This window comes from Condylura cristata, unplaced genomic scaffold (genome assembly GCF_000260355.1).
Source record: "Condylura cristata isolate star-nosed mole 26May11 unplaced genomic scaffold, ConCri1.0 scaffold00004, whole genome shotgun sequence".
NCBI lineage: Eukaryota > Metazoa > Chordata > Mammalia > Eulipotyphla > Talpidae > Condylura > Condylura cristata.
The window spans coordinates 54992243-55019930 of record NW_004567105.1 but is presented as its reverse complement, the minus strand read 5'-3'; the positions used below and the strand labels follow the sequence as shown (position 1 = coordinate 55019930).

At 45.8% G+C, this 27688-nt stretch overlaps 1 protein-coding gene across 1 annotated transcript; it reads right to left on the bottom strand.

Annotated features, from left to right (window-relative positions):
- Positions 1-365: 365 nt before the first annotated feature.
- On the bottom strand, positions 366-27025 carry ACOX2 (acyl-CoA oxidase 2, branched chain). Its single transcript, XM_004676022.2, has 15 exons — positions 26887-27025; positions 24885-25101; positions 24335-24497; positions 24013-24164; positions 23548-23655; positions 21158-21277; positions 20793-20908; positions 19977-20149; positions 18597-18759; positions 17324-17514; positions 15803-15982; positions 13754-13859; positions 10268-10482; positions 4281-4413; positions 366-1182 (listed from the first exon to the last, which is right to left on the bottom strand). Exons 2-15 carry the CDS (start codon positions 25042-25044, stop codon positions 1120-1122), a joined length of 2043 nt encoding a protein of 680 aa, XP_004676079.1. The 5' UTR covers positions 25045-25101; positions 26887-27025; the 3' UTR covers positions 366-1119.
- Positions 27026-27688: the final 663 nt, after the last annotated feature.

The window sequence follows — 27688 nt, the reverse complement described above, 5'->3', positions numbered from 1 at the left end:
TAAGATTTCACAAATGACCAACACCCAGAAACCTGTAATTCCTCCATTTTTACCTCCTTCAAATTAAAATCTCTTAATGTTGGCAGGTTGCTTGGTCTCAGTAGAGGTACTAGTGTGAGATTATCTTTTTAGAAAATTTTTTCCTATATCAAATTGTTTGATTAGTGGTTTCCAAAAAAAATCCAAAGAAGAAATCATGACAAAATGTTTTATGTTAACTTTGCAAGGCAAGTGTGAGATAAAACGGTGGTCATGTATTGTTGAATTAGCTGAGGTGACTATGGATAAAATTATTTGGATTGAAAACAGGTATGAAAATGGGAATATTACTTGCTCCAAGGTTTTAAAAGTTAAAAATTTAGGAGATCTCCTTTGCCTAGTTTATTGGGAAAAGTTTGCTTTTGATAAACTTTCTCAGATTTGCTACTTATTAACAATTAAATATTTATTTTTATGAGTAAATTAGGAAAAGTAGCCAGCTAAGACTTTTTCACAATTTAATCCGTCTAGTGACAACATTTGATTTCAGAGTTTTATCTAAGGCCATTGTAAGTGGTATGAAAAAATATAGCTTGATTATATTTGGGTAATTATGTCTGTTTTTATGAAGTTAGTAATCATTTTCACATGGGAGAGTTGATTTAAAAAAATGGATTACTTTAGGCTCTATATTTTATTTAGATTACACCAAAAATAGGCATGCTTGAGGAGGATATGTGTATATCATTCGTGTGTGTGTGTGTGTGTGTGTGTGTGTATCTTTGTAAACCCTTGTATAAATATGTGCTAAAAAAATAACTAGTTGTTTGGTTTTTGCTATATCTAAGCAAAATCCTGGCAGAATAGATGCTATGAATGGACAATGTTCTTTATTTTAGGAAATTTCAAATTATTCAAAAGTAGAGTAGTGTACCCATGTACCCACTAACCAATTACAACAACTTTATTCCTCCCATATATTCTATTTTGAAGTAAACCACGGGATAGCTTATCTACTTCAGACACTATCTAAAAGATGACTCTTTAAAATGTACACATATATTTATACTTTAAAATTTAATGATATATGCCATAGTACCATTGTCACATAGTGGTGCCTCTTGAATGCTGTTGATTATTTCATAGCTTGGATCTCTGACTTTGTAATAGTGGTCTTAAATATTCCTCATAGGCAGGGTTTCCCTGTTTAAAAATAGAAGTACATTATTAAACAGGTTTAGTAATTTTTACTTTCAAATAAGTTTTTAGTTTCACAGTGTAACATTACATAAGATACTTAATTTTCAAAATTAAAAAAAAAATTTGTGAGCATATGGAGAAACATTTTTTCCAAAGGGCATCCTTCCTTTTCTCATGCAGATTTTAAACTGTGGCTGCAGGTGGCCAGTTTAAAAAAAAAATGACAAACATACAGCTTATTATTTGCCTTTGGAACTTAATACAAAAAAAAAAAAAAAAGACTTGACTTTTTAAGGCTCTTTGAAATTAAATATTACCACAAAGCAAGGAACCATAAAGTGGAAAATCAGGTAAATATTCAGTGTTGAATAAGTTACCTCCATTATTGTTTAATGTTTAACATACCGATTCTTCATATTGCTAGTCTCATCTTTTAGAATATTTACTTGTTTCCTTTTCTGCCTATATTGACTAAAACTGTGAGCTCCTTGAAGACAGGCTTGCTCATTCCACTGTATCCTCAGTGTCGTTTCTGGCATGTAGCAGATAGTCAGTTGAATAATCGAAGAATCAGCAGATGTGTTTGCCATATCTACCTACTGTTTGGACAGATTTTTACAATAGAATAATTTTGGAGAAATAGGATTCTTGTTTTGAAGTTATCCCCAGTGGTCCCTCCACTGTAGGGAATCACCTAGACATGCATTCACATGTGTGTGGGGGGGGGGAGTGATAGAAACAGGGAGTGATAGAAACAGCCGTTTGCAGTGGGTGGGGGGGAGTGATAGGAACAGCTGTTTGCAGTTTACTTTGGAGAAACTGGCTTGAAATAAAATCCAGATGAGGAAAAAAGCCAAAAGGCAGATTCCATATGAGCGAGCACATCCTACTGCCTGGAAATGGAAGCTCAGCACTTACCCTGCCTGGATAGAAGAGAGTGTCGTATAATGATTCTAAGACATTTAACTTAGTATAGCACCTTTCTTTTGGTAGAAAATGACAGTGAGATATATCCTTATTCATACTTTGTGTCTACAGGGCATATTTCAGTGTAGTTGTTTTAATTTGAGATACCTGTAAGTGCCTTTTTTTGTCTACTGGTGTAATTGAGGGGAAAAAATATAGCACATTCAAAATTACTATAGCAGATTAGAAAAATACAGCTTAAAAGTGCTACTTTGGTGGTCTGTAGAGGAGCCAGAAATGTAAGAGTATGTGGCAGTCAAAGTCAAGAATGTATCATTTTAACTAAGTAGAAACTCCAAGGTCATCGGTCACCTCACATAACTAAATTTCTGATCATGAGTGAAATTTTTAGCAAGGTAATATAAGCTGGGATGGCAAGAGCCTGCTGCAATGTATATCCGGCAGTTTCCTTCATCTCATTGTATAAAATCATGTTTATTTATTCCATAACGTGAAGTGTCTGCTCTGTGATAGATCCCAGAGTTAGAAAGATCCTGTTCATAGTCAAGTGGTAGGAGTTAGAGGAAAGTGAATGGGATGAAGTGCATCAGCATTTCATTATATCTGTTGGTGCTGAGAGTCAGCCATGCCCATCATTTAGACAGACCTGTCTTCACGTGGTATACAGATTAAATTTTTTTAAAATAAAGATCAGAAACAAAATAAAAACTATTTATTGCCCCCTAGCCCCCACCAATTCTTTAGTGAAGATGAGGAATCAGGGTAAGTGGCATGTTTCCTTGTGTTATTAGTGAAAACAGGTTTGAGCTATATGTGTCAGCATTTCCTGCAGGGGAGGTTTTTCTCTGAAGCACCAAAGGGCATACATTTATCTTAAGACCATGGAGCTAATTTAGAATGGAAGAACTGCTGTATTTTACACCAGGATTTAAATGTTGGAAAGTAGATCATTTTGGAAAGAGGAGCACACTAGAAGTAGCTTAATTGTACTAAACCATAAATGTAGCATACCTTCTTTAGATAAGTTGCTTATATTTGTTGAGTTAAAAGGATGCCTTCCTGGAGATAGGGAAAAGGGCCAAAATGGATTGACCTTTCACTATAGCTATCTTGGGAGGTAATTGGTTATGTTTAACCACTTTAGATAATTGTGTTAAATTAAGTTTTAAGGTATGACAGGATGTAAAATGTTAAGAGCAAGTCTAACACCAAGTTAAGTGTGAATGAAAGCCTGAGAGTTGCCAATATGATGAGCTGTTAAGACACCTTTTCTGAAATTGGTCCAGAGAGGTAAAAAAAAAATGTCAGCTTTGCCATTTGAATAACATATTTATTTGCATTATAGAATTAAAAAAAATCTATTGTGTACCTACATTTGTTGTGTATACTCTCTTTGTTTTGATCATTTATATCAAATTTGGTATTAAACACTGGTTCCCTAATTCCAAGTACAGGGTTTATGTCTTCTCATCAGTTAATGTATTCACTGGCATAGCTTTTTCCCAGTGAGGCTCATAGCAGAATCTGGGACCCTGGCCATGGAGTGTTAGGATTTATGACACAGTTCTGGTCTTCTTTCTCAGGACAACTAAGGATCTTTTTGCTCTAATTCTTATAATTGTCATTTATATGACTTTCCTGGATTTAGAGGATAGTGCAGTAGCCTTTGTAATTTGGATTGTGTTCTTCAGAATAGAGAGGGAAGAGGCATCTTTTTCAAGTAGTCAGATCTTCGAGAGACAGCCCAAGTTTCCTTATCTCTTTGGAACACCCAGTTTTATCAACACAAAATTGAGAGTTAAAGGGCTGAAAAATAATATGGCTAAATCACTGCAGTGATTTACCTTATTTTTGTTACTTAAAAATCACTTTGCCCCTATGTCTGTATGCCCTTGCATATGTCAAGCCATGACTCAGTTTGGACCTTCCTCTTAAATCCCTTTACTGAATTCTGAGAAATGTATTTTGCTAATTATAGTCCAGACTCAGAGTTGCTACCATGACATATATCCACTCATGCTTTCTTTTATGTATTCTGAAAATACTTAAAACTTATAGATTATGGCAAATGATTTCCAACTTAATGGAAATCAGTATAATGAGAAAAATGGAGATGTACTCATGGTATTTTTCTGCCCTTTTTTATAACTTAAAACCAATACCTAACTACCTACCTGAGTATTGGTTGGTGACTTCTGAGCCCAATGGAACAGACGTTCATACACATTTCCGTCATAGCAGCCAAGTGCTGAATTTAAACACTTATCAGTGAAGTCAAAAGCATCAGTTAACAAGATAGCATCCTTCCTGTAAGAGAAAACAAGAGTGTGCATTTTAAATTGATTTTACGGAACCTCATTAATCTGGGATGGAGAATAACAATTAGAAGTTGCATCATTATTCACTTTCACACAGTTCAGATTTACTTTTTCACTTGTTTTGATTTTTGATGAGTTGTTATGTGTCAAGTGAAAAGCCAAGTAGTTGTTATTTAAAATCAGCATATTCCCTGTTTCTAACTTCTGTTTCCTCCCTGTTACTGCCATTATTTCAGTTTGTTAGCTGATATTTTTGTTATTTACCTGAATATTTAAATATCTTGTTTATATTGTTACTTCTTGATTGTTCAGCTTTAGATATTATCTGTTGACTCTCCACTATAAAAGACAAGGATATTTTTAGTACCCTCTCCCCTACCTCTCATCTACCACCTCCCCAGGCTTCTTCCCCTTGACCTTCCTGCCTCCCAATATAAGCATATTTTTGGCCAGACTGATATTCAGTGCTTACATTATTAGGACATTATAACCGTATACATCCTGTATATTTTTATGACTTTTATGTATCCTGTTCACAGCTGTGCGGTGTCCCTACCACATCTCTCCTTTATTGGAGTTTACCTCCAGGCTTAATGTTTCTCCCTATCACTCCTGCTATAATTTTTTTTTTGCTATAATTCTTAATGATTTCACTTTCTAGGTGGAAGATTCAATTTCTTGAATCTTCTCCGTTGACCTTGTTCTGAAGTTTCCCTCTGTCATTCCCTGAGAAGATGACATACCAGGAGTGACAAGGGCTGCATGTTCCCCATATTATCAGCCACGTTCCATTTATTTTCTCCTATCTTTCGACCTTACTCCCTCTATAATTCTTTCTTTCCTTTTCAAGCAACAAGTTGTGTTTTAACCTCTAGAGAGTGAAATAAATTGTCCACATGATCTCTTCCTTTTTAAGCAAAGGATATAAAACATAATGAGATTGTTTGTATGCACTCTTGACTAACCCTTGTTCCACACGCATTTGAGGTGACTGGGATATGGTATTTATTTTCATCCTTTCTGAATGATCATCATCATTATGAGGTAATTTTTCAGGTAGGGCTATTTCAAGTTCTTTGACCTGCTAGCACCTACCACCTTTTTAATGTCCCTCATCTCCCTGGGGTCTGTCTTTCCTCCTTATTCAGCTGAAATTCTATGGTCCATTATATTCACTCCCTTCATCATACTTATTTAGCAAAATCCTCTTTCATAATCTCCATTTTCCACCAACTTTGTATCTATGATTGGAAAAACCAATATTGACTAGTATAAGGGCTAAAAACCCTTATTTTACTTCCTAGCAATCTCATTATATTATTTAAATCTATTTAATTTCTCATTCCCTTAAATGATAATTTCATACCTTCTCTTTGATTGTCAAATTTCTACTACCCACTTCCATCTCTCTTACCTTTGCATCCTATTTCACTGATAACATAGAAGCAGAGCATTTTCATCACTTCCCACCTGTGTACTCATGAGTACAATGCTGTCTCTTCTCTCTGTCTAGGCTTTCAGATCAGACCAGTTTCTTCTCCATGAGGAGCCTTCCCTTACCTACTGGAGCACAAACTTTTGACTCTAGTTCCTTCATCATCTGCCCCATATTTTGGCTTCCTTTTATTACGGAACTTTGAGAGCGTGTTTAGGCTTGCTATTTCTAGTTTTCCTGTTCTTAACTGTATCCATTCAGGTTTTCACGCCCACCCTTCCACAGACATGACTCTTGCCAATGTTACCACCTCATCTCTTTGCAGTGTCCTGACCATAAGTACCTGGGCTGTTTCTTCTCAGAAGCTCATTCCTTGTAATATCTGCCTTCTCATGGCTTTAAATACCAGCCACATGCAATGACTTCCAAATTTATCTTTCCAGTCTCACCTGCTTATTAACACCTTATTTGATTTCTGGCAGGTTCTTTAAACATAACATATTCAGCATCAAACTTCTGATCTTTTAGATCTTCTGCCCATCCTGCCAAACCTGGTCCTCTAGTAGTCTTCCCTATTTATAGTAAATGGTACCTCTATCCTGGCCCAAACCCTGAACTCCTCTTTGTCTCATACATCCCACCTCTATAATCTGTTGGCAAATCCTGTTCTCCAAAAATCTGCCCAAACTTTGACCACTGCATACTACTTCCAGCGCTAACACCCTGGTCCAATCCACCATCATTTCTTATCTGGATTAAGAAACCTCCTAATGGGGCTCTCAGTTTTTTCCTCCTCTTCCTCTCCCCAGTCAGTCCTTATATGGCAGCAACCGATCCTTTAAATTCTAGCTACCCTGTGTTTGAAACTCCCTTTTTAACACAAAGTAAAAGCCAATCTTAGGTTTTTGCAATGATTGTACCTTCTTCCTTGCCCCTCCTCACACATCCTTAACTCTGACCACTCCCAACTTCTGTGGCCTCTTCTCTGTTCCCTGGATAGTAGTGCCAAGTGTACTCTGGCCTCCCACACTTGTTCTGTGCTTCAAATGTTCCTTTTCCAGTCAACCACATGGCTCCTCTCACCCCCCCTCACCCACTTAAGATCTTTTTTTGAATGTCACCCTTCCTGACAGGCTTCCCTGACCTATTATTAAAAACTACAGCCCCCTCACTCCATCCCCAGCATCCTTAATTCCCTTTCCTGCTCTACTTTTCTTAGCATTTAACCACTATTTTTCACACACTGTGTATTTGACTTCGTGTGTGTGTGTGTGTGTGTGTGTGTGTCTTCCGTACTGTAAACATTTGTGGCTTTTTTAATCTGAAAATTGCAACCTTCATTTGAACTATCTTGAATTATCGTATTAATAATGTACTCCCTTTTCTTCGCTCTTTTTTAGACCTGTTTTACAGCTGGGCAGTTAGTAGGAGACCTTTTACCACTTTTATCTTCTATTTTCTTCCTTTTGCTCTTTCTAGCAGGTTTCTGCAGCTTTATCCTCTAGTCCTTCACTTTTATCCCACTATAATTTTTTGATTTTTCTTTCTCTTTGTGAATATTGCTTTTTTAAGAAATGATGTTCTCTTGTTTTATGGTGGCAGTATCTCTTAACTCTTGAGGTTATTACTAATCTTTTAAAGTTTTTTCTCATTGCATATTCTCTTGAGTTGCTGGAACTTTGGTATCTGTACTTTATGTTAGGGTTTTCCTCAGCAGCCTGGTGATCCCTGAGTGTTGATCATATGGTGCATTAACCAGATGATTAGAAGTCTGTGGGTGTGCTAGTCAATGGAGTTCACTGTGGGGTGAATTGGGTGTAGGCCATTGGGGGAACCCTAGTGACAGTGTTTTTAGCTGGACGGATGAGAGTCTCCAGAAAAGAATCATGTTATTTTCCTGAAGGTTACTAGCCTGGTTGCCGGTTTTCGGGAACCAGTGGGGGAAAAGCATTTGCCCAGTAATTTTATCCAAGTCCTTATTTTGGCAGGGTCAGTCTTAAACTATGCCTGGTGTTCCCTAGTCCACAGATCCTTTGTTTATCCTTCTGGCAGGATGGGATTGAGGAAAGACTTAAAGAACTACTCACAGATGATGACAAAGGGAACTAGGGACTCAATTTATGTAGGAGACTTCCAGTCATTCTCTGTCACTCTTCTCTTTACCTCTGAGACCTGAGATTCTGGTGTTGGGGTGTTGGGTTTTTTGGGTGTTAACTTGCTTTTAGATTTTTCCCTTTTCTGGTTGAGGATTAATGTTTTCTCAGATTGGTAAATCATAGTTTATCCATTTACTTTCCAATTTCATATTTCCTCTCATTCTCTTTTTTCTTTGTGGCTTTATGTCTTAAAAAATTTAAATCTACTTGCTGCTATTTTAATAGTTTCAAGTGGGAACAAAAGTAAATGCACATATTCAATCTGCCACCTTTGCCTGAAAGCCCCCCAACTGAGATTTATAACAACTGAAAAACCATTAGGGTAAATTAATTACCATTATACAGAGAGCTGGTTCTTAGTGTCCCTAAAATAGTGTGCCGTCCTTCACTTGCCATCTCATAAATGTGAGGGTGATACTGAGTAATCAGGGAACTGCATGCTGGAGGACAAGCTTTTGACTCTAGTTCCTTCATCATCTGCTCCATCTGACATAGAACCATTAGAAGCTTAGACTCCGTTACATACCTAATTGCCTGCAGTGGTCTGGAGGTTACTTAGGAGCCATAATGTGAATAAATCAATTTGTGGTTTTGATGCATGCATAAATTGTCTGTTTGCCTCAGTGTTGCCTGTCTTGTCTTGAATTGTAAGTCTCTGGAGCCCAGCAAGAGCTTAGAAATGTTGCTGCAGATGAGAAATCATGAGGTTTTAAGGTGATCTTGTGTTTCATTACCAAGGACAGTCAAGGCTAGCACATTACTGTCTTTTTGTGCTTTCAAATACCAAGTATATCAGAATGTTAGACACACTTGGGCATGAAGTGTGCAGTGTTATGAATGGTTTGCTGGATTTTCGGTATTAGGAAGAGTTTAGTACCTGGGCATAATTGTATTGACAGTTTTTGATGATTTAATTGAGCAAGCATTTATTGACCACCAGCTATACTGTTAGATGATTATATGTAGTCATAAATGGCATGTAAGGTTGCATATTGTTAGAAATAAACCTGTCATGATAATCTTATTTAAAGAATTTTCAAATTTTCCCCCCTTTTGGTCTTCATCTGTTTGATAATGTGACCCCGTTGAAGGTTCTAAGGGGAAAAACATGTGCACAGTGCGCACACACACACACACACTCACACACCATGTACCACAGATATCATACTTTCTCAAAAAAGGTTGTGTTCTCAAATTAACACATTTTTTAATCTTATGAGCAAATAGTGACTAATTTGTATTGTTTGGATTTCTGTTTCTTTTAGCACCATGGTCAGAGTAAGATCATAGTTTTGATACATTTTTGCAGTGATCATTTAGATTACATGTAAAGGAAAAAATATGAAAAATGCCAAAAAAAGTAATTTGAAAGAAAATATTAAAAAAGGAAAGCATAGCATTAGTATATCATGACCCTAACTTACACAGCATTAATGCTGCATGTAAAAACTAGGTATTATTGTTTTATAAATTATTATATAAACTACTGGGATTAGTGGGTTTTTTTTTTCTATGTATTGTATAGCATGATTTGCACCATTGCCCCCTCGTTTTTTTGTTCTTTTTCTCCTTCTTGAAGCTGAGGTAGTGTTAAAATAAGTTTGTTCAACTTAGTAAGAGTTTGCTTAACTACATTAAACAAGGACAAAGGTATATATTAAGTATTTGGAACAAACAATAGCCCAGATTTAACCTTAATGCATAGCTTAAGAGCATATGATGTGGGATCAGACATATGCGTCTTCCTCTGACTAACTGGTAGCCATGGCAAGTTACTTAGCTCCCTTGAGCCTAAATTTCCTTCCAAGTAAAATGGGAGGAGATTAAGATTAAAAACTTAAAAAAGGCTGTAAGGAGTAAATGAAATGATGTATGTAAAAGCACAGTGCCTGGCATATATAAATGCACCTTAATGTTAGCTCTAAGATTCGTTAACATTGCTACTAATACATATTAGTTTGTGGTTTGCTTTTTTTATTCATTTTCCTTAGATACTGTTCTGTCTCCTTGGCCATGTTGATTAGTTCACTTGAGGTAGGTAATTTATTTTTACTTCTAACTTTCCCCCATCTTTTCTTTCACTAATCCATAATACTTTGTGTGTAATAATACTCTTCAACGTTCTTACTGCTTTTTCCAGACCCTGTTTAGCAAGGTTTTGCGCTGAAGGTTTTGGAGTTTAAAGTAACCTGTGAACTAATGCCTAGAGCTATTTTCTGAAGATTACCCTGTTTTGAGGGTCAGCCACTTACCGGATGAGGGGGAGCAGGTCCAAGTAGGCTGTTCTTGCCATATCTACTTGGGCACCAGACAGAAATCCATCATGGAGAAAATCTCCTGAGGCAGTCAGGATCCCATGTAAAGCATAGAGGTCGCAGAGGCGTTTGAGTGCCTGCTGAATTGGTGGTTCATCTAGTTTCTTCAGAGCTTCTGTGAAATTCTTCACAATGATGTAGTAGCAGTGTGCCTGTGAAGATACAAAGATGCCTTAGCCTCTGATTTCTGATTTCAGAAGTCATACTGGAAGCTTGGCCAGACTGTTGGATGACTCATGTGTACACATTTCCGTGGCCTGGTTCCCTACAGATGGCAAGCAAGCGCCTTTTCTCCTGCGCATTATGGGCCTGACAGGTTTTTTGAAGATGTTGTGTTTGGACATTTGTGGAGGGCTAGTAGACTCCAGAACATGCCCTTAGTCTCCTCACTTTGTTTAGGGTAGTTTCAAGTAAGTTTGAAAGTAGAAAGAAAGAATATCAGAATACTGGAACCTGGAATGGGAATGGTGATGAACAGCCCACTTTTCTCAGGAAAACAGTTGTGTGTATCTTCAAGACAGTGGTGTGTGTGTGTGTTTGTGTATAGTATGGGTCTTGGAGCAGAAAGTAGGGATACAAGTTGTATACAGAATTTCTCCCAGATAAAGTATAAACTCCTTGAGATAAACAGGGCTGTTTAGCCCATGTGCAACAGACTGACTTCGTCAGTGATTTAAATAATACTTTAGTATTGCCCTCACAGGCTCTATCCTAGGAGCCCCTTTCTCCCCACAGCCAGGCATTTAAAGAGTTAAAGCCTTACTCAGCAGGAGGGCACAGAGCAATCACAAAGGACTGCTCCGTGCCCCTTCCCGCCTGTTACTAAATATTCTAACTATTTCTGCTCTGGAAGACCAAAGCACTTATTTTTATCACCAAGGATTAAAAATTCTATGGGGGGGGGGTCTCTCAGAGAGAAAGGGAAAGTGGAACAAACAAGTCTTCTCAAATTTTTATATGCATACAGGTTACATGGAGATCTTATCAAAATGCAAAATCTGGGATAAAGAATCTGTGCTTTCTGACAAGCTCCCCAGTCATGCCTGTGCTGCTTCTGGTGTCTTTAAGGCTGAGAGTGTCTTTGGAACTTAAAGGAGTTTGCCAAGGGGACAGAGAATGGTGGAAAGGTCACTTCATGTAGAGGGGCCTTCCTGTGCATGAACTCTGTCACCTGGACCTGATGTGCTCAGACGTGCTGGGTTTATAATATTTGGATGTGGAGCAGATGTGTTCTACTGTCCCTCTCAGGACAAACAGCTCTTGTTGTTCATGCTGGACCCAGTTTGGCAAAATTAGAGACCCTCACTTTTCCACCTAACCCTGTTTCCCTGTTCTTACTGGAGGGTCACTTAAGTTCTCAGGGCCTTGGATTGAAGAGTGGAGCAATAAGAGCTGCTTGAGAGCTAGGCCTTCTATGCATTGGAAAGCAGGACGAGGACTAGAAAGGACCAGAAAGCTCAAATGGCCTCTACACTTCAGGGAGAGGTTGAGCCAAGCCTTGCCACCTTGCCCTGAGCACAGTGAACTTTATTTACTTTTGCATGTCTTAGTTCAAATCTTGCTTCCTGACTGATTGGGGGATGGATGTGAGGCATTTATATGCTAGTTACCTCTCTAGGTTTTATATATATATTAACTCATTTAATCTTCCTAATCATCCCACAAAGTAGCTATGTTATTAGTTCCATTTTGCAGATGAGTAGCTGAGCCTTGGAGAGGTCATTCGGTTGTAAACTAGCAGTGAGGTCTGTGAGAATCCAGAAACCAGTGAGAATCTGTACTCTCCTGTACTGCTAAAGCCACCAGATTGAGGCTGGATTGTCATGAATACCAGCTTTTGTCTCCATGACTGAGCTAGATACTGATCTAGTGGCTGTCTAGAGACTGATACCTCTTCTGGGCAGGGCTTGGCATTATAGGACCAGAGCTCATCATAGGCTGACCAGCTCCTTCAGGTCACTGTTTTACAAAAGAGAAGTTAAAGCCCAGAGAGGGGAGGAATGCCAGAGGTCACATGGCAGGTCTCCTCAGAACTGGGAAGACCCAGCTCTTAGGCTAAGCCCAGCACTTAGGGGAGGCTCCCTCCTCCTTGTCTAACCCTATGCTTCTGTTCCCAGCTCTTTAGGTGCTACCACTCCCTGTCTGCACGTTTATAGTATTCCAGATGGGATCTGGTTGGATGTTTAAGGTTTCTGGGGAGTAGATGGCTGGCTAAAGCATAAAACCCTGTAAATACAGATTTTGCTGCCCATGTGACTTTTGAGACTCAGCTAGGGCACTTTCCAGGAAGGTGCAGGGACTGACTTTCCTCCAGACTGGTTGATCACTTACCCTTGGTGCCCTCAGAGCTTGGGGCTCCTCTCTCTCACACACGCACAGAGAATCCCTCATGTGTGACTTAGCTCCGTGGGGAAAGGAAAACAAAGCATCTTGACTCAGCTCTGTCCTACGGCTGGGACTCAGTGCTCCTGAGTTCTGTTTCCTCATCCCTAAAATGGAGATTATTCTACACTCCTTCCCAAGGTTGTGTGCATGAAATGACGTAATGCTGGCAGCAGCGTCTGGTCCATTTGGAGGCAAGGCAAGGGTTGAAGGACTTAGGAGTAGTGGGCAGCTGTGGTTCTTTTCTGTGGTCTGGTGACAGCACAGTATGGGCACACTCTCCTCTGTGTTGATGGAACATTTAGCACAACAGGGGGCGCCCCTGTGCAGGCCCATGGCAGATGTAATGGAGATGGTGGGTCACTGGGGAATGGAGATGGTGGGTCACTGGGTAGCACTGATGCCCCGCCTGCCCAACCAGCCCTTGCCCCATACCAAGCCACAATGTCTACCCTTTACCCAGCTAATTTCAGCCCATCTTTGAGTCCTAGCCTATATGCCATTTCTGGGAAGCCTTTCTGATTCCTCAATGTGGAGGAGATGTGCCTGCTCTGGGGTCCCGTGGCACCTGCACTAGCCTATCACAGTGTTTTTGAACTGTAGTTGTGCAGTGGGTACTGTTGAGCCCCTAGGATCCAGCTCAATGCCTGGTCTTGAGTGGGGTCTCAAATATTTGCTGACTGACTGAATTAAGCACAAACACAAAACATCGTGAAATTGAATCAGACATCTAGGGATTGCCTGTGGGACTGAGGGGGGGGAGAGACATGACCTGTTTTTCTATCTGGAAAGAAATATTTGAACAACCTAAAGCAAATCCAATAATACCGCCTCATTACATTTTTTCCTAAGAGCTACCAGCAAGATTGCTTTGGAGTTAAGTCCTTTAATTAAAATACCCTGGACGAAGCCTTGGAAGTGAAATGAGGGCAGCTGTTGAACAGAGCTGGGGAATAATGGCAGAACTTGGATTTTCCCAGCAGGGTAGCCGTCTGTGAAGCAAAACAGGCCTCTTTCAGCTTCTACTGACTGGAAACTCACCTTTGCAGCCTGGAGGTGTATGACAGTGGTTTGATTCCAAGCCTCCACCCCGTCAAACCCAGCTTGTATTCGAGTCTGTAAATTGTGTACTGAGTCCTTGATGAGCCTGCAGAGACAAAGGTTTAATTTCTTGACCATGTGGGAAAGAGACTGGTGGGGTTTGGGTTCCAGTCTGCCTGGGGTTCCTCATAAGTAGGGATAATTCTCATTTATTCACCACCTAGGTGTTACAAAGCTAAATACTTGGTATACATTATGTCTTCAGCCCTTTTTAGAGCAGACATTCCCAATTTATAATGGAAAAAACTGAATTCTAGAGGTTAGGTAACATTTCAAGGGTTACACAGCTAGTGGGGAGTGGAACCCTTCCTCACCCCAGAGCTTTAAAGCTCAGGTCCACAGGCCAGGTGTAGCTCCCCTCTTTCTAATACACACTCCATCCTGATACCAGTGTTTTCCCCGTTGACTGACTTCCTGTGGCAGAGCAGAGAATAGTTTTTCTCTAAACGCAAATGAAGCCTGTGGTCCACCCAAAGGGCCCTCCCTGGTGGCCAGCGGGTTAAAGTGCAGCACTGCAAGCTAGCTGCAGCCGCTTCAGTGTGAGTTCGATCCTTGGGTTCCGTTCCTGGTCTCAGAGGTGACCCACATGGTGCGGCAGACCTCTCCTGACTTGCTCACTGCTCTCCTTAGCCATGTGCTTTGTGGATCTGCCTGTCCTGCTCTCCACTGTCTCTGGTGAGTCCTTTCACCACCCCTGCATCTCTGGCCTGTACCCCAGTTCTGTATGCATAAATCAATAAATCTTTAAGAAGAAAATAAAAAGCAACCCTTCTCCCCTAATCCACTAAATGGGTCATGTACCATTTACTTAACCTTTAATCTTATTTTCTATTCCCTGCCATGCCCCGCCTCCCATGACCCTTGGAATTTTTTTGCAGTTTGTTAAATTTTGTTTTCTCAGGGAAGATAAGCAGATGTCATGTTAATTTCCAACCTACAGCAATATAATGACATTTTACATCCTGGGCAGTCTATTTTTCCCTCCATTCCTGACCTAATTGAAATCTTTGTTCTGTAAGCCTTGATTTTTCTTATTGGGCAGGTTTATTGACAGAACCGCAGTGTATAGAATAGTGCCTGGCATGTTACAGGCATTCAATATTTGTGGGATAAATAAGGGAATATCCCAAGTTGCTTGTGATCTCAAAATAACCATTAGCCACTTGTGGGACCATCAGTTGGGATATAATACCTCTTACTAAATACTGAAAATATTTTTTTCCAGGTTGTTCTTGGTGCTTCATATGGGCAGAATGAATGAGTCCTTGGGCTTTTCCATGTTTCCTGGAACCAACTACACCTGGACCTAAACTAATTTTGTCCCTTGATACTGTCATATTTTCAAAATTTATTTTTAGGTTGTAGGATATTTCAAACATACGAATATTGCTTTATTTGTGGGTATTTACATACTGGCACACTCTCAGTATGTACCTATTGCTGCACTCTTTGTATTGCAAATCATAAGAACCTAAAAACATTAAAAAAAAAAAAAAGTCCTTGGGCTCTCCCTGGTGGCATAGCACAGCACTAAGAAGTTAAAGCCTCTTCAGCATGAATTGATCCCTGACCCCTCCCCCCCCAGGTGATCCACAGGGCATGGCAGACCTCTCCTCTCTCACCCACTGCTCTGCTCCCCACTCGTCTCTGGTGAATCCTCTCACTGCCCCTGCCCCTCTGGCCTGCACCCCAGTTCTGTATGCATAAATAAATAAATAAATCTTCAAAAAAAAAGCCCTAACATTGTCCAGAGAGGTGATGTTCTACTGGCCAGCTTGTCCAGGATGAGGAAGTGACGGTGGCATGTGGCTGAAGGGTGTGACTTCCTCTTCTCTCTGCCCAGAGTGGCAGGAGCTAAGTAGACTGAGGAATTTGGGGCCGGGGTGGTTTTCAGATTACCCACAAATGCCCACTCAACCAGTCCCCACCATCCAAGCGTGAGATGGTGCCTACCTCCTGGTGGGTGGCTGATCCCTCAGCCTGGCTCACCTGGCTGCCACGTGTGCCCATGCTGTGGTGTAGAGCTCCGGATGGAGGAAGTCAGCTGGCCTCTGGGCTGGGCATCTGGCTAGGACTGGTGCGGCCAGATATGCGACAGACTTAGGGAGAGATGTCTGCGATGTGGAGCCTGGGGATCCCTGAACCTGCTGATAGTTCTTCACCAGAAACCTGGGGGTGGGCATTGAGGCAGGTGAGAGGGTGGGGGACCCATCGGAACAACCCAGCACCCCTTGCTCCAGAGGCATGCCCTCTTGTTCCCCTACCAGGGCCACCAGGCCGTGGTCCTGCCCTCCTGAGGGCTAGTCGCCTGTTCAGAGCCCTCCTGAGTCAGTGAGGCTCTCTGGGAGGGGCACCCTGAAGCAGTTCCTCTCACTGAGAAGTGGGCTGGAGCTATGGCGCTTGGCAGACACTCAGCCTGAGCATAAGCCCTTTTTATAGTTGAGCAAACGATCTGGTGCTGGTTAGGATTTTGTGCTTTGGGAACTTATGATGAATTGTACAGTGACTATGGAAATTCAGTTTTCTTAGGTGAAAAAAGTTTAGATCCAAAACTGCTGACATAGTGGGAGGATTACAGGTGACTCTTAGCCCTTAAGTTTCTTCCTTGTGACAGCCCAGTGGTTATAGGCTCTGGGCTCCGACAAGCTGGGATTCCCGCTCCGCTGAGAACTATGTTACACTATAGAAGTTATTTCACTCCCTCAGCCTCAGTTTCTCCATCTCCAAGAAACAGATGAGTGTGAAAGGTCTTGTCAGACATAAAGCAGGTGGGAGAGAGAGAGAGAAAGTGCCGGCTGGGAGCCGGCTGACACAGCTTTTCCTTTTTGCCTCTCAAGTTGGAACCTCCAGGAGTAGCCTTGCACTAAATCCGGAGAGGCAGTGAGGAAGGCAGGTAACTCCCTGCCCTCTAAGGGGACCAAAAAGGAGACACTTTCAGATTGTGACTGCTCAGAAGGAGAGAGTGCTAATCTGATGACATGGTCAGGAGTGCATCTCAGGAGGGTGTCATTACTGAGACTGGGAGGGGAGAAGGAGCCAGCGATGCAGTAAACTGGAGCAGAGTTTTAGGGTGGTGCCTGTGATGGGAAAGAAGAACTTTGTGGCTGGCAGCAGTGAGTAGAGGCAGGAGGTCATGAAGGCAGGATGGTGAGGGAACGGGCCAGGTCGCGAGGACCTTGTAGGCGACAGAGTGTCATGTGCCATTTTCCTAGGAGTAGCAGGAAGCTAGTGGAGAAAGCTAAGCGAGAGGAAGATGTCATCTTTTCTAAGCTTTGAAAAGATTTGTCTGGCTGCCTGTGGGGAAAGGGCCAAAGTGGGCTGGGGTAGAAGCGGAGAGCAGTGGAGACACTGCCGTCCAGGTGAGCAGGAAGGTGGCCTGGCTGGAGCTGCAGTATGTCCGTGCGCCCCAAAGCCCCTTTCAGTGAGCATCAGATGGATGCTTCAACCCAAGCAGAAGGTTGATGGGGCCCCCAGGTGTCAGGCCAAGGCCTGAGCTAGCCGAGACCTTACCTGGCCACCTGCAAGTAGAGCACAGTGTTCTCACCCTCGTAGGTGCAGGAGGCTGTCACTTTGGTGACTAGTGATGGCAATCCACTCAGCATGGAGTAGCCGTGTCCACCGCAGGCCCTGCGACACACTTCGGCCCCTTGGGTGCTGAGTTCTGTTATCGTGGCCTTCATCCCTGCGCTCAGCGCGTGGAGCTGTGTGAACAGGAGGGCGTCAGGTAAATGGGCTTCTAGTAACATCCATGCTCACCACCCCTGTGTTGAGCACAACAGGGAGAGGTCAGAATCATATCTTCAGCTCACAACTCTATGAATGAAAGGCCAAGACTGAGAGGTCGTGAGACTCTCTCAAGGTCACGCACTTAGGCAGGGGGACTGGAGGTGGGGCAGGGCAGTAAGACCAAAGGGACTGTCCAGCCAGTGTCTGCGGATCTCAGGAAGAGGGTGCGCTCTGGATGGGGCTCACCATCATCCAGAGTCCTGCATTGTGCTGACAAGCAGAGGATTGGAGGGTGGCCCCGTGAGGGTGGAATCTGTTGACTCACTGTCCTGGGTGTAGAGGGGCTGGCAGGCAGCAGGCCTGGTTTGCTTTGGTTCTTGAAAGTTCCCATCTGTCTTTCAGACCTTCAAGTCCCTAGTCTCTCTCTTGGCTTCATTTTCCTTATATGTAAAGGGGGGACATAAGTGGTGTTTGCTCTCCTGTTGGACCAACTCATGAAGAAACGCTTGTAAGGCCTGACGTCTGAGCAGACTCAGTCTGAGGGTGTATGTATGTCCACAGTCTCCTACCTGAGATCCTGGACTCAGAAACTTTTTGTTGTGCTTTAGAAGGGTAATGTAGGGCATTTAAGGCAGATTACATATCATAACCTCTTAGAGGAGTCTGGGGTTAAACGCATCAGTATCTCTGCTGCAGAATGTACATTCACAGTCAGTGGGATGAATCAGGTCAGCCAGGCTAAACTGCCACCAGATTATTTCTAAATGACTTCAGCTTTCTTGGTTTCAGGTACACTCGAGGAATTGTGCACTTGGGTTCTGTATGCGATGTGTGATTATTTCCTCTAATGTTTTGGGAGCTTTCTGGTAGGCTGATAGGGGTGGATTTGTGTTGGGGTCCAGTTCACTGTGGGTGCCCCAGGACATTGGAAGGCTAGGGAGAGGCTCATGGGGCAGAACGTGGGCTATTTTCCGGGGGTGGAACAATTTCAACCCCGCTCCCCAGCTCTCGCCCCCCCGGCCACACACACCCCCCCCTCCCCGCAGATAGCAGGCACCTCAGGCAGGAGGCTGAAGTCTCTGTCCAGAATGGCTGTGAAGGCGTTGTGGAAGAATTCTAAAAGGTTTTGCGCCAGGAAATGGAACGCATAGGCTGAGGCCAGCTGAGGGAAGAGTTTCTGTTGCTGCGTCTGGTAGTCCAGGACTTTGGCCTCCGGGTCGCTGAGTGGGGAAGTAGAAGGTTGAGAGATCGCCAGGTGCCACATCTGCCTTTTCATGTCCTCAGTGCCCTGAAACGGCTAAACACTGACAGTTTTTGGTAACTCATTGCAAAACGTTATGGACGGACAGGAAGCGAGTAATAGCCCTGAAGTCCCCTGTAAGGTGAATATGAACACACATTTGTGTGCTGGGAAATATGTAGAACCCAATGGGTAACTCAGGATGTGAACTTGGGGCTGTAGGCTCCCAGGCCGTGGGTCTGCCTGGCCCAAGGCTGTGTCCTCAATGCCTGAGTCTGTCCAGCGTGCGGGGGATACACTGACAGATTTAGTAAAAAAAAAAAAAAATTTTTTTACCTGAAATTAACATTTAACTGACAGTCCTATATTTTTATTTGCTAACTCTGACAATAGGACACTTGTGGGGGCCTCTCTGGAGGTGTCAGGCATAAGTCTCAGCACCATCACCCTATCCACCACATGGCGCAGCAGACTTCTGTCTCACCCACTTCTCCCCTTGGCAGTGATTAAGTAAATCTGCCTGTTCTGCAATGTCTCTAGTGAATCCCACACCTCTGGCCGACACCCCAGCTCTTTTACACAAAATAAATAAAATCTCAAAAACAAAACAAAACAGTGTGTGTGTGTGTGCGCGCACACATAGTCAGCTCTTCCCACTCCGTGTCATAAAGTAGAGGAAGCATTAGATAAACCCACACCCAAGAAAATGGATCAAGACTTGGACAATACCGCTGTCGGTGTTGATAGGCCCAGCCACACAGAATCACCCTCAGTCACATCACAGTCTGATGTGACAGGTGGGCTTTGCCGACACGATCACTTACACCCAGAACAAACTCAGGAGCCACAGCCGCCTTCAGCTCGACAGCTGGCTGACCCCGACACACTCACTGGCTTTGAGGCCAGTCAAAGCCGGACTGGGCCCCCTGGACTTGTACAGAGTCAGGTCTGGTGGTGTCAGGCCATGCAGCACCCAGTGGGGCTGGACACAGACAGAACAAGTTGGACTGGCTGGCTGTCAGCTGGGGTCCGAGAGGAACCCTGGCAGAGAGGCCATATGGCAGGGCAGGGCAGAGCAGATGTGTGTGAGGGGAGGATGTGTGCGCTCAGCACCATGCTGTGGTGCAGCAGGTGGTACTGTGCACAGGTACTGTGGGACGGGGAGGCAGCCCTGTCTGTGGTGGTCAGCACCCTTACCCGGGCCGTAGGTGGGACTGGCGACGTATGACTGAGTAGCGAATGGCGATAACACAAGCCTTCTGCAGCAGGGGGATGACCTCACCCGACAGCAGTTCCACGCGTACCACCACCATGGACAGGTAGTTGCTCTGTTTTGTCCCAAGCTTGATGTAGGTGCCATCTGGCAAGACCTGGTAGACCAAGGGAAGGCAACTGGGTCTGAGCAAGACTTCTCAGCCTGCCTCCTGCCTAGAACTGTGGGGGCTCTGTGCTGTGTGGGTTCCACAACCCTCAGACTTCCTCCAGAGCAGACACAATGGGCCATCAACCTGAGCACACCAGCAGAAACACGCCCATTGTTGAAATACTGAAATGTGTCCTTATTGCTGAATGGCCACTGAGCCAAGTGCCCGTTTCTGGGGTCCCCCTCTCCTGGACCTGCCCACAATACACAACCAAAGGTCATGCCTGGCAAGCAGGGACCTCAGAACATCCTCCTGTGCTCAGCAGGTGTGTCCTCATGGCTCGTTGTATCCAGACCTTGCTGTAAGTAAAATTCCAGCCAGCCTCAGCCTCCCTTCCCAGATTGCCTTACCACCCAGACCCACGATTGCCTTGTGATCCATGAGGCAAGCCTGTGCCCACAAGTCTGAGGCTCAATGAGGACAAATGACCTTGCCCAAGGTCAACCCTCAGCTGTGTTTTACCCAGGTCTGTGGGATGTCAGAGCCTCTCTGGGGTTGGGGGTGTGGGGCCCAAACTCAGCCCTATTGAGGAGGATGTGGAGCTATCAGCAGCTCATGGGTGGTGCAGGCTGGTCGCTGGGTCCCCCACCTGTGCAAAGCGACTCAGCATGTTCTCTCTGGGGACCCGCACGTGGTCCAGTTGCAGGAAGCCGTTATCCGTGTGCTCAAAGTTCATCTTGGGCCCAATGTCTCCGACGGTGATTCCTGGGAAGGCGGGTTGGAGGTGTCAGCCGGGCCCTGCTTCTGTGTGCCAGGTGCTGCGTCACATCCAGCTGAGCCTTACAGCAGCCTGGCACGTTAGGGTGACTACCCCTGTTTGTGGATATCCAAACTGAGGACAGACAGTTATCACTGTAGGGTAACTTCTCCCATGGAGAGGAGAGGGAGCCCCAGGACAGGGAAGCTTGCTGGGGTTTCTTCGCAGGGGCTGTGAAAGGAGAACCATGGGTTTACCTGGCAGTGGGGTGTGGTCCTGGAGGCTCCGGATGGGCACAATAAAGGCATGCATGCCCTGCTGGGCTCCTGAGCAGATCAGCTGTGCCAGGACCAGGGCATGGGTGGCTGACCGTCCCACTGTGGGCAGACAGAAGTTCAGCATGATCCCCTGTTTATGAGACCCTAGAGTACAGAGCAGGCAGGCTAGTCCTCCCCATTGGGAACCTGGATGTGGGTACAGTCTAATGGGTTAAGAGAAACCATGTCATGGCACGAGGAAGATCAGGATACGGGGGTGAGGGGGTTTGTTTGACCTGCCTCAGAAAATGTAGGTTGGGGGGGTAATACCCAAGGAACCTGCAAGTCAAGAGGCACTTTCCAGGGGAGCCACACAGGGAAGGGATTGCAAGGCTGAGGACTAGCATACTAGGATTGGATCAGTTGGGTGGGATTGGGCAATAGAGGAGCTAGCCTCCAGGGTTGCAAAGGGCTGAGATGTACTCGGGATACCCTGACTCACATGATCTCTGTCATCCGTGGAAATGGCGGCAAACACTCAAAGACGACAGTGCCTCTCGCTCGAACGAACTGAGTGTTGGCTTCCCTGGTGGCCTAGGGATTAAGTCTCAGCCCTGTCCCTGCTATGGCCTGCGTTTGACCCCCGGCCAGGGAGCTGACCCACGTGTGACACCACGGACCTCTCCTGTCTCGCCCGCTGCTCCCCTCAGCAGTGTATTTCAGTAATTCCTCCCGTTCTGCTCCCCACTCTGTCTCTGGTGGATCCTCTCACACCCCGCACTTCTGGCCTGCACACCCTAGTTCTTTTGTGCATAAATAAATAAATAAATCCTAACGAAAAATCCAAGGTACTGGGTTGAAGGGGTTCGTGGCAGCTTATTTGGTGCTGCTGCCTACTGCGGTTTATGCAGCCCCCACACTCCAGTTACATAGGTGGGGTCCCGCAGGGTAGAGAAGCTCATGGAGGCTGATGGGAACCTTGATGTCACCAAAACCCTTCTTGCCCTCTGGTTAATATCACAAAAAGCAAAGCTTGTTAATGACCATGGACTTTAGTGAAAACAGCCCAACTGGAACAATCTGGGAAAGCTTGGCATCTTTTAACATTTGGCTCTATCGTCTTCTGACTGAAGCATATGCCCTTGAGTCCTTTTGTTTGGATCATTAAGACAGGATCTTTATGCAGAGCTGCCGGGTGTGTGCAGAGCCATGGAGAGACTACAGAAGCCCAATTACGGGGAGCTATGTATCACTGCCCCCATCTGGCAGATGACTTTTAGAGTCACTGATCACAGAGAAAGGGACCTGCCCCCAAAGAGCTAACAAATCTAGCAGCAACTTGCCAAAAGCTTTGTGAAATAATCAAACTTCTCACCCCCTAGCCTCAAAAGCCCATTAGTGAATCATTCCTCGCCCACCTAGTAAAAATGAATGCAGATAATTACCATTTATCAGAATCTAGGTGGTGCCAGACCTTCAGATGAAACTTTGTAGTTTTTGCAAGGCAGGTATGGTGAGCCTAGGATTCCAGATAAGGAAACTGAGGCTCCCAGAGGGCAGTGACGCCCAGGTCACTGGCCTGGAGGGCCAGAACTGGTATTGGAGCCCTGCCTGATTGCACAGATCGACTTCTTTTCTCTGCAGTCGGTGCACTCTCTCCGCTCCTCTCCTCTAGTCCCAATCTTTCCCTCCGCTCCTCTCTCTTCTCTAGTCCCAATCTTTCCCCATGTTCCTGCTTATTTTTCACCTGTCTCTTTCTGCTAAAGTTGGTTTCTTTTTAAAATATTGCCTCCCCCCACCCCATAGGCATTCACCAAATGGCTTCCCAAGTGCCACATGTGTTCTCAGAAATGTATTTTCAAATTGAAGGAAGAGGGTGGGATCCCCTCCTGGCATTTGGCAGATCACTGAAGCCACCGCGCATACTGTGCGGCTGCCACCTGGTGGTCACAGGGGGAGGTGCAGGGGGACTAGCGTGGTGGTCGGCCTGGAGTCTTCCCTGTTGTCTGGAGAGGGGGCTGCTAAGGCTGCTTCTCGCATTCTGTGTAAATCACAGGGTCCTGTGCTCTGACTGCGGCAAGCTTAGTTATTAACTCGAAGATGAGAGGAGTGCCAGGGACAGAGAGGCCTTGGCTCTCGGCCCTCAAAGGTTGGGTTATTTCCAGTTCTGTTTCTCTGGGGGCCTACGGTCACACTGATGCAATTTTTTACCTCTCACCTACTGTCAGAGTAAAAGTGTGAGGCTTAGGGAGGTGATCTGATTTGCTCAAAGTCACCAACCCAGAACAGAGATTCATCTGAGGTCTTCTGGATAGCAAAGCCCATGCTCTTTTGCCCGGTAGCTTAGTTTTCGGGGAACAGATGGGGTTGGAGGATGAATGGATACTTACGGTCCCCAGGCCACCATTTGGTGGCAGTAAGCGTGGGACTGTGCACCACAAACTCCTGGGTGGCTGCATCGTAGGTGGCTATAGTCTCCAGGCCCTGAAGATTTGTTCCTTGGAAACAAGGAGGGGAGTTAGACATGGGGACAGGGAGGGAGTTACACCCAGGGAGTTGCCTCGAGGCGGCCCTGGAATGCTCTGACATTAGCCCAGAATGGAGGCCGCTGCCAGCTGTGCTCACAGGCATGTCTCTATTCACCTGCGGTCTGTGTGGGGACCCATGACCAGACAAGAGACAGTTACTGAACTTGCCTCCCTGGTCCTTACACAGTCTGTCTATATAAACTAGAAAAGGGCGTCCCTTCCTCCACACCCTTGACTATCACCTGCTGAGTAGATTCAGATTAAATAGACAAATCCATGCCTACAGAGATGTCTGTGGGCACACTGCCTGCAGCAGCCCTGGCTCACCATGTCCCAGTTCCGTCTGTGCGTACGTTGTGAGGATCTGGAACTTCTTGCACAGTGGGGCCCATTTGGCAATCTGCTCCTCTGAGCCCAGGCTCCTGAGGGCATTCTGGAAGACGTTGTGTATAACTAAGGCTAGGTCTCCAGAAAGGGCTCTGTGGGGGAGAGACACCGTGGTTGTGGTTGAGCAGTCCATGGGACCCAGAGGCCCACGTGGCCTGGTTTCCCAATCGTCTTTGTTGGGTGAGGAAAGTTCGTGGGGCTGGAAGCTGTTGGGTGACCCCAGGTGAACTCCTCTCCCGTGGGCTGCCCTGGGAGTGAGTACCTGTAAGCATAACGTAATTCCCGACCATCATCTGGCCAGCCCAGGCGCTGGGCTAGCATCTGGACATGGACTTTCTTCTGAATGGCGGCCTTGTAACGTTCATTCTGCGTCATGAAATAATTATCCTTCAGGTTAAGCTGTGGGTCATCATGTATGATGCGCTCTGCCAGCGATAGAAAACGAGGGCTTAGAGACCTGGGAGAGGTTGCTGGCACCTTCCGATCTTCTCACGTGGACAGGGAAATAAATCAGACATTACTGTCATCTTACAGACGCGATGATTGAGGTCCAGAACTGGGACACTGACTTGCCCAAGTGACAGAGCTACACAGGAACAGAATGTGAACCAGCATCCGGGTCTCCTGCTGCCTAGGACCCTTGTGTCCCTCAGATGGGCCCAGGGAATATTGACAAGTTAAAAGCATGCCTTCACTGTCCAAAGCAACGAATCTAACTGGAATTTTGAGAGCCGAGTTTGTTAGCTGAAGGTGCAACTTCCAGCAAAGCCCATAGGCACGTAGCAGACACTCCAGCCTCAGCTTCCTCTTACCGACTTTTCTCCGAAGGGCAGTCTCCTGGGCACCTCCATCGAGGACGTTGGTGAGCCGTTCCACATTGAAGGACCGCTGAAACCTCTCGCTCTTTATGTCGGGGTGTTCGTGCCTGCTCCAGGTATCCCCCAGTGACACTCGGTGCACTGGGCTGCTCATCCTGGCCTGGAGCTGCCTGTGGTTTTCTGGCTTGCCTGAGCCTTGGGTGACACAAACCTGTGGCCGACGGTGTCAGCCAGGGGCGCTTGGTGGAGAAAACCCACTCCCCCCCACCCCCCCGTAAGTACTCGAGAGCCTCTCCACACCCACATGCCTTCCTGGAAGTACAGGCTGCAGACCAGACACTGTCTAGGCCTGATACCAGTATTGCTCAGCTTGTGGAAACCAGTCTAACCACCAAGTGCTGTTCATGCTATGGCCCTGCCATGGGGGCTCGCTGGGAGAACCTGAGGCCCCGTGCACCTGGTCCGAGTCCTGGGCCCAGTTAACCCATTTCTGGGAATCCTAAGGGGGTATTGTGCTGCTGAGGAAGGCGGTGTGCTTCCGGCTTGTGAAGTATTCCCTCTGGACCCCCTGTGTCCCCCCAGAGCCAGGGTGGACCCTGCCTCCTTCAAAGCCAGCCCGCTGCCTCGTAGAAGCCCCTGTTCTCCCACTGCAAGGCCACCACCAGGTATGGGTCCTTCTTCAATCCGTCTGTCTGTGCCATCCCGACCCCCACAGAAACCGCCATCATCTCCCCTTGGTTTCAGCACCTCTTGTCTGTTTTGGCTACCAAGGTGAGTTCTGAAACTGCAAACTGTGCTGTTCCCCTCCACTGCTTGGAATTTGCTGCTTGGTGCCCAAAGCCCTTGGAAGGGATCCATGCTCCCAGCTGGCCAACCCGCCTGGCACCTCGCTTCTCTGACTGGGACTCAGCCTACTCCCCTTACCCTGGGGTGCCTTTCCAGGGCCTCTTACCCTGTGCCCCTCCCCACTGCCCTGGTGTTCTTAGTGAGCACCTGTCTCCAGGGACCCCTCGAAGAAGTCTTCCTGACAGCAGTGCCCTTCACTGCCCGGCTGAGCACTGTTAGAGTGGACACTGAGGCCCAGTTCCTTATTTACCCGAGTGTCCCTCTCTATTACAGTAGTGTTGGGGGAAACAGCACAGTCTTTTCTCAGGTCCCAAAGCCTGGCTTGCAGACCATGTGCAGCAAATTTTCCTGCAGATGGTCACTATTTTGACTTCCTCTCTTTCACCACAACCCTACAAATATCCTGCTGTGGTAGACCCATTTTATAGAGAGGACAGGGACCCCGGGAAAGGAGGACAGGTCACGCAGCCACAGATGGGGTTCATTCGCAGGCTTCCACACACAAGTGGGTGGCAGTCTGCCGGGCACTGGTGAGGGGCCTGGGGTGTTCCAGGAGGCCCTGCCATCTGCCCTTTGGTACCTGCAAGGCTCTCGCCTCTCTTTCTCCTCCCTCCCTCCATTCGAATTGCTGCTGAACACTCCAGGCCTTACCTCTCACCCCAGCCTCTGCCATTCTGGTCCACTGACTAGCCTATGCCTTCTCCTGAACAGACAACCTTGTGGGCACCTTCTTCCCTCCTTCAGGTCTTTGAGCATGGGCCCCTCTTCTCAGGGGGGCCCACATGGTCACCCTCTTTAAAATCTGAACCCCTTCCCCTGGCAATCCCAATTCCCAATCTGCTCTTCTTTTCTCTTTTCACCTATCCTCACATACTAGATTTCCCCACTAGCAATGTTTTGTTTATTCCTGTCCCCAATCCCCCACTAAAAGGCAGAAACTCCAGGAGGTCAGGGAACTTGGTCATATTCACACGCTGGCCCTAACACCTGGTGCAGGGCCCAGCCTTAGTAAACAAGGGTGCTGGTGAAGGAAGTCGTGCTCCACGACTTTACGAGCATCCAGGAGGCTCTTGGCCTGGACAGCCCAGAGCTCAGGGGTCTCCCAGCCCATTCCCTTCTCCCACCCCTCCCCCCAGCCTGCCTGACTCACCTCTGCCCTGTGTCTGCTCTGAAGGCCTGGCAGGCCTCAGCTAGCTGCAGGCCTTGGTGTCTGACTGAGGTCCCAGGCCGTGAGGGCTGTGGATGGCCCAGCCCCTTTCTCCTCCCCCAGAGGGGCTGGAACCCGGAAGACTGAAAGCACTGTCTGGCAGCTTCTTGCTCTGGCCGTCCTGGCTTGTTTCCTTCTTCAGGGGTCAGTGTGACCCTGCCATGCACAGGACAAGGCTGGCTGGCCAGTAGAATGTGACAGCTGTCAGCCTGTTTTTTTTTTTTTTTTTTTTTTTTTCTCTTCTTTTCCTCGCCTTCTGTCCTACACACAGAGGCTTCTCCTGGAAGAGGCACTCACTTTCACTTACAAAAGGAAACACCACAACCCCCAGAGACCAGAGTATTGATCTCAAGGTGTGTCTGGGTGACCGTACCTCGTTAGGCCTCCGTCTTTCATCTGCAACTTACAAGGTATAGAGGAAAGTTCTTGGTAAACTGAGAAGTCCCCAGCATATGGGAGAGTTTTCTTGCTTTCCCATAAGAATTTCCTAATTCCCAGGAGTGATGTTTCATGGTGGAATATTGAATGCTGCGGTAGTCTGCTGGTGAGACACCTCAGGACCATAGCAACGTAAGCACTGGGGTAGAGAAGGGAGAAAACAAAGCTTAGTCTACTTCCAGGCTGGTTTTTGGTGGGAAGGGGCTGCCGGGGAGACAGTCACAGCAGGAATGGGCAGGGGACCTGGACGGGATATTCACAGCCACTTGTAGTCAATTTATATCTTTTTGAACTTAACAGCTTCTTG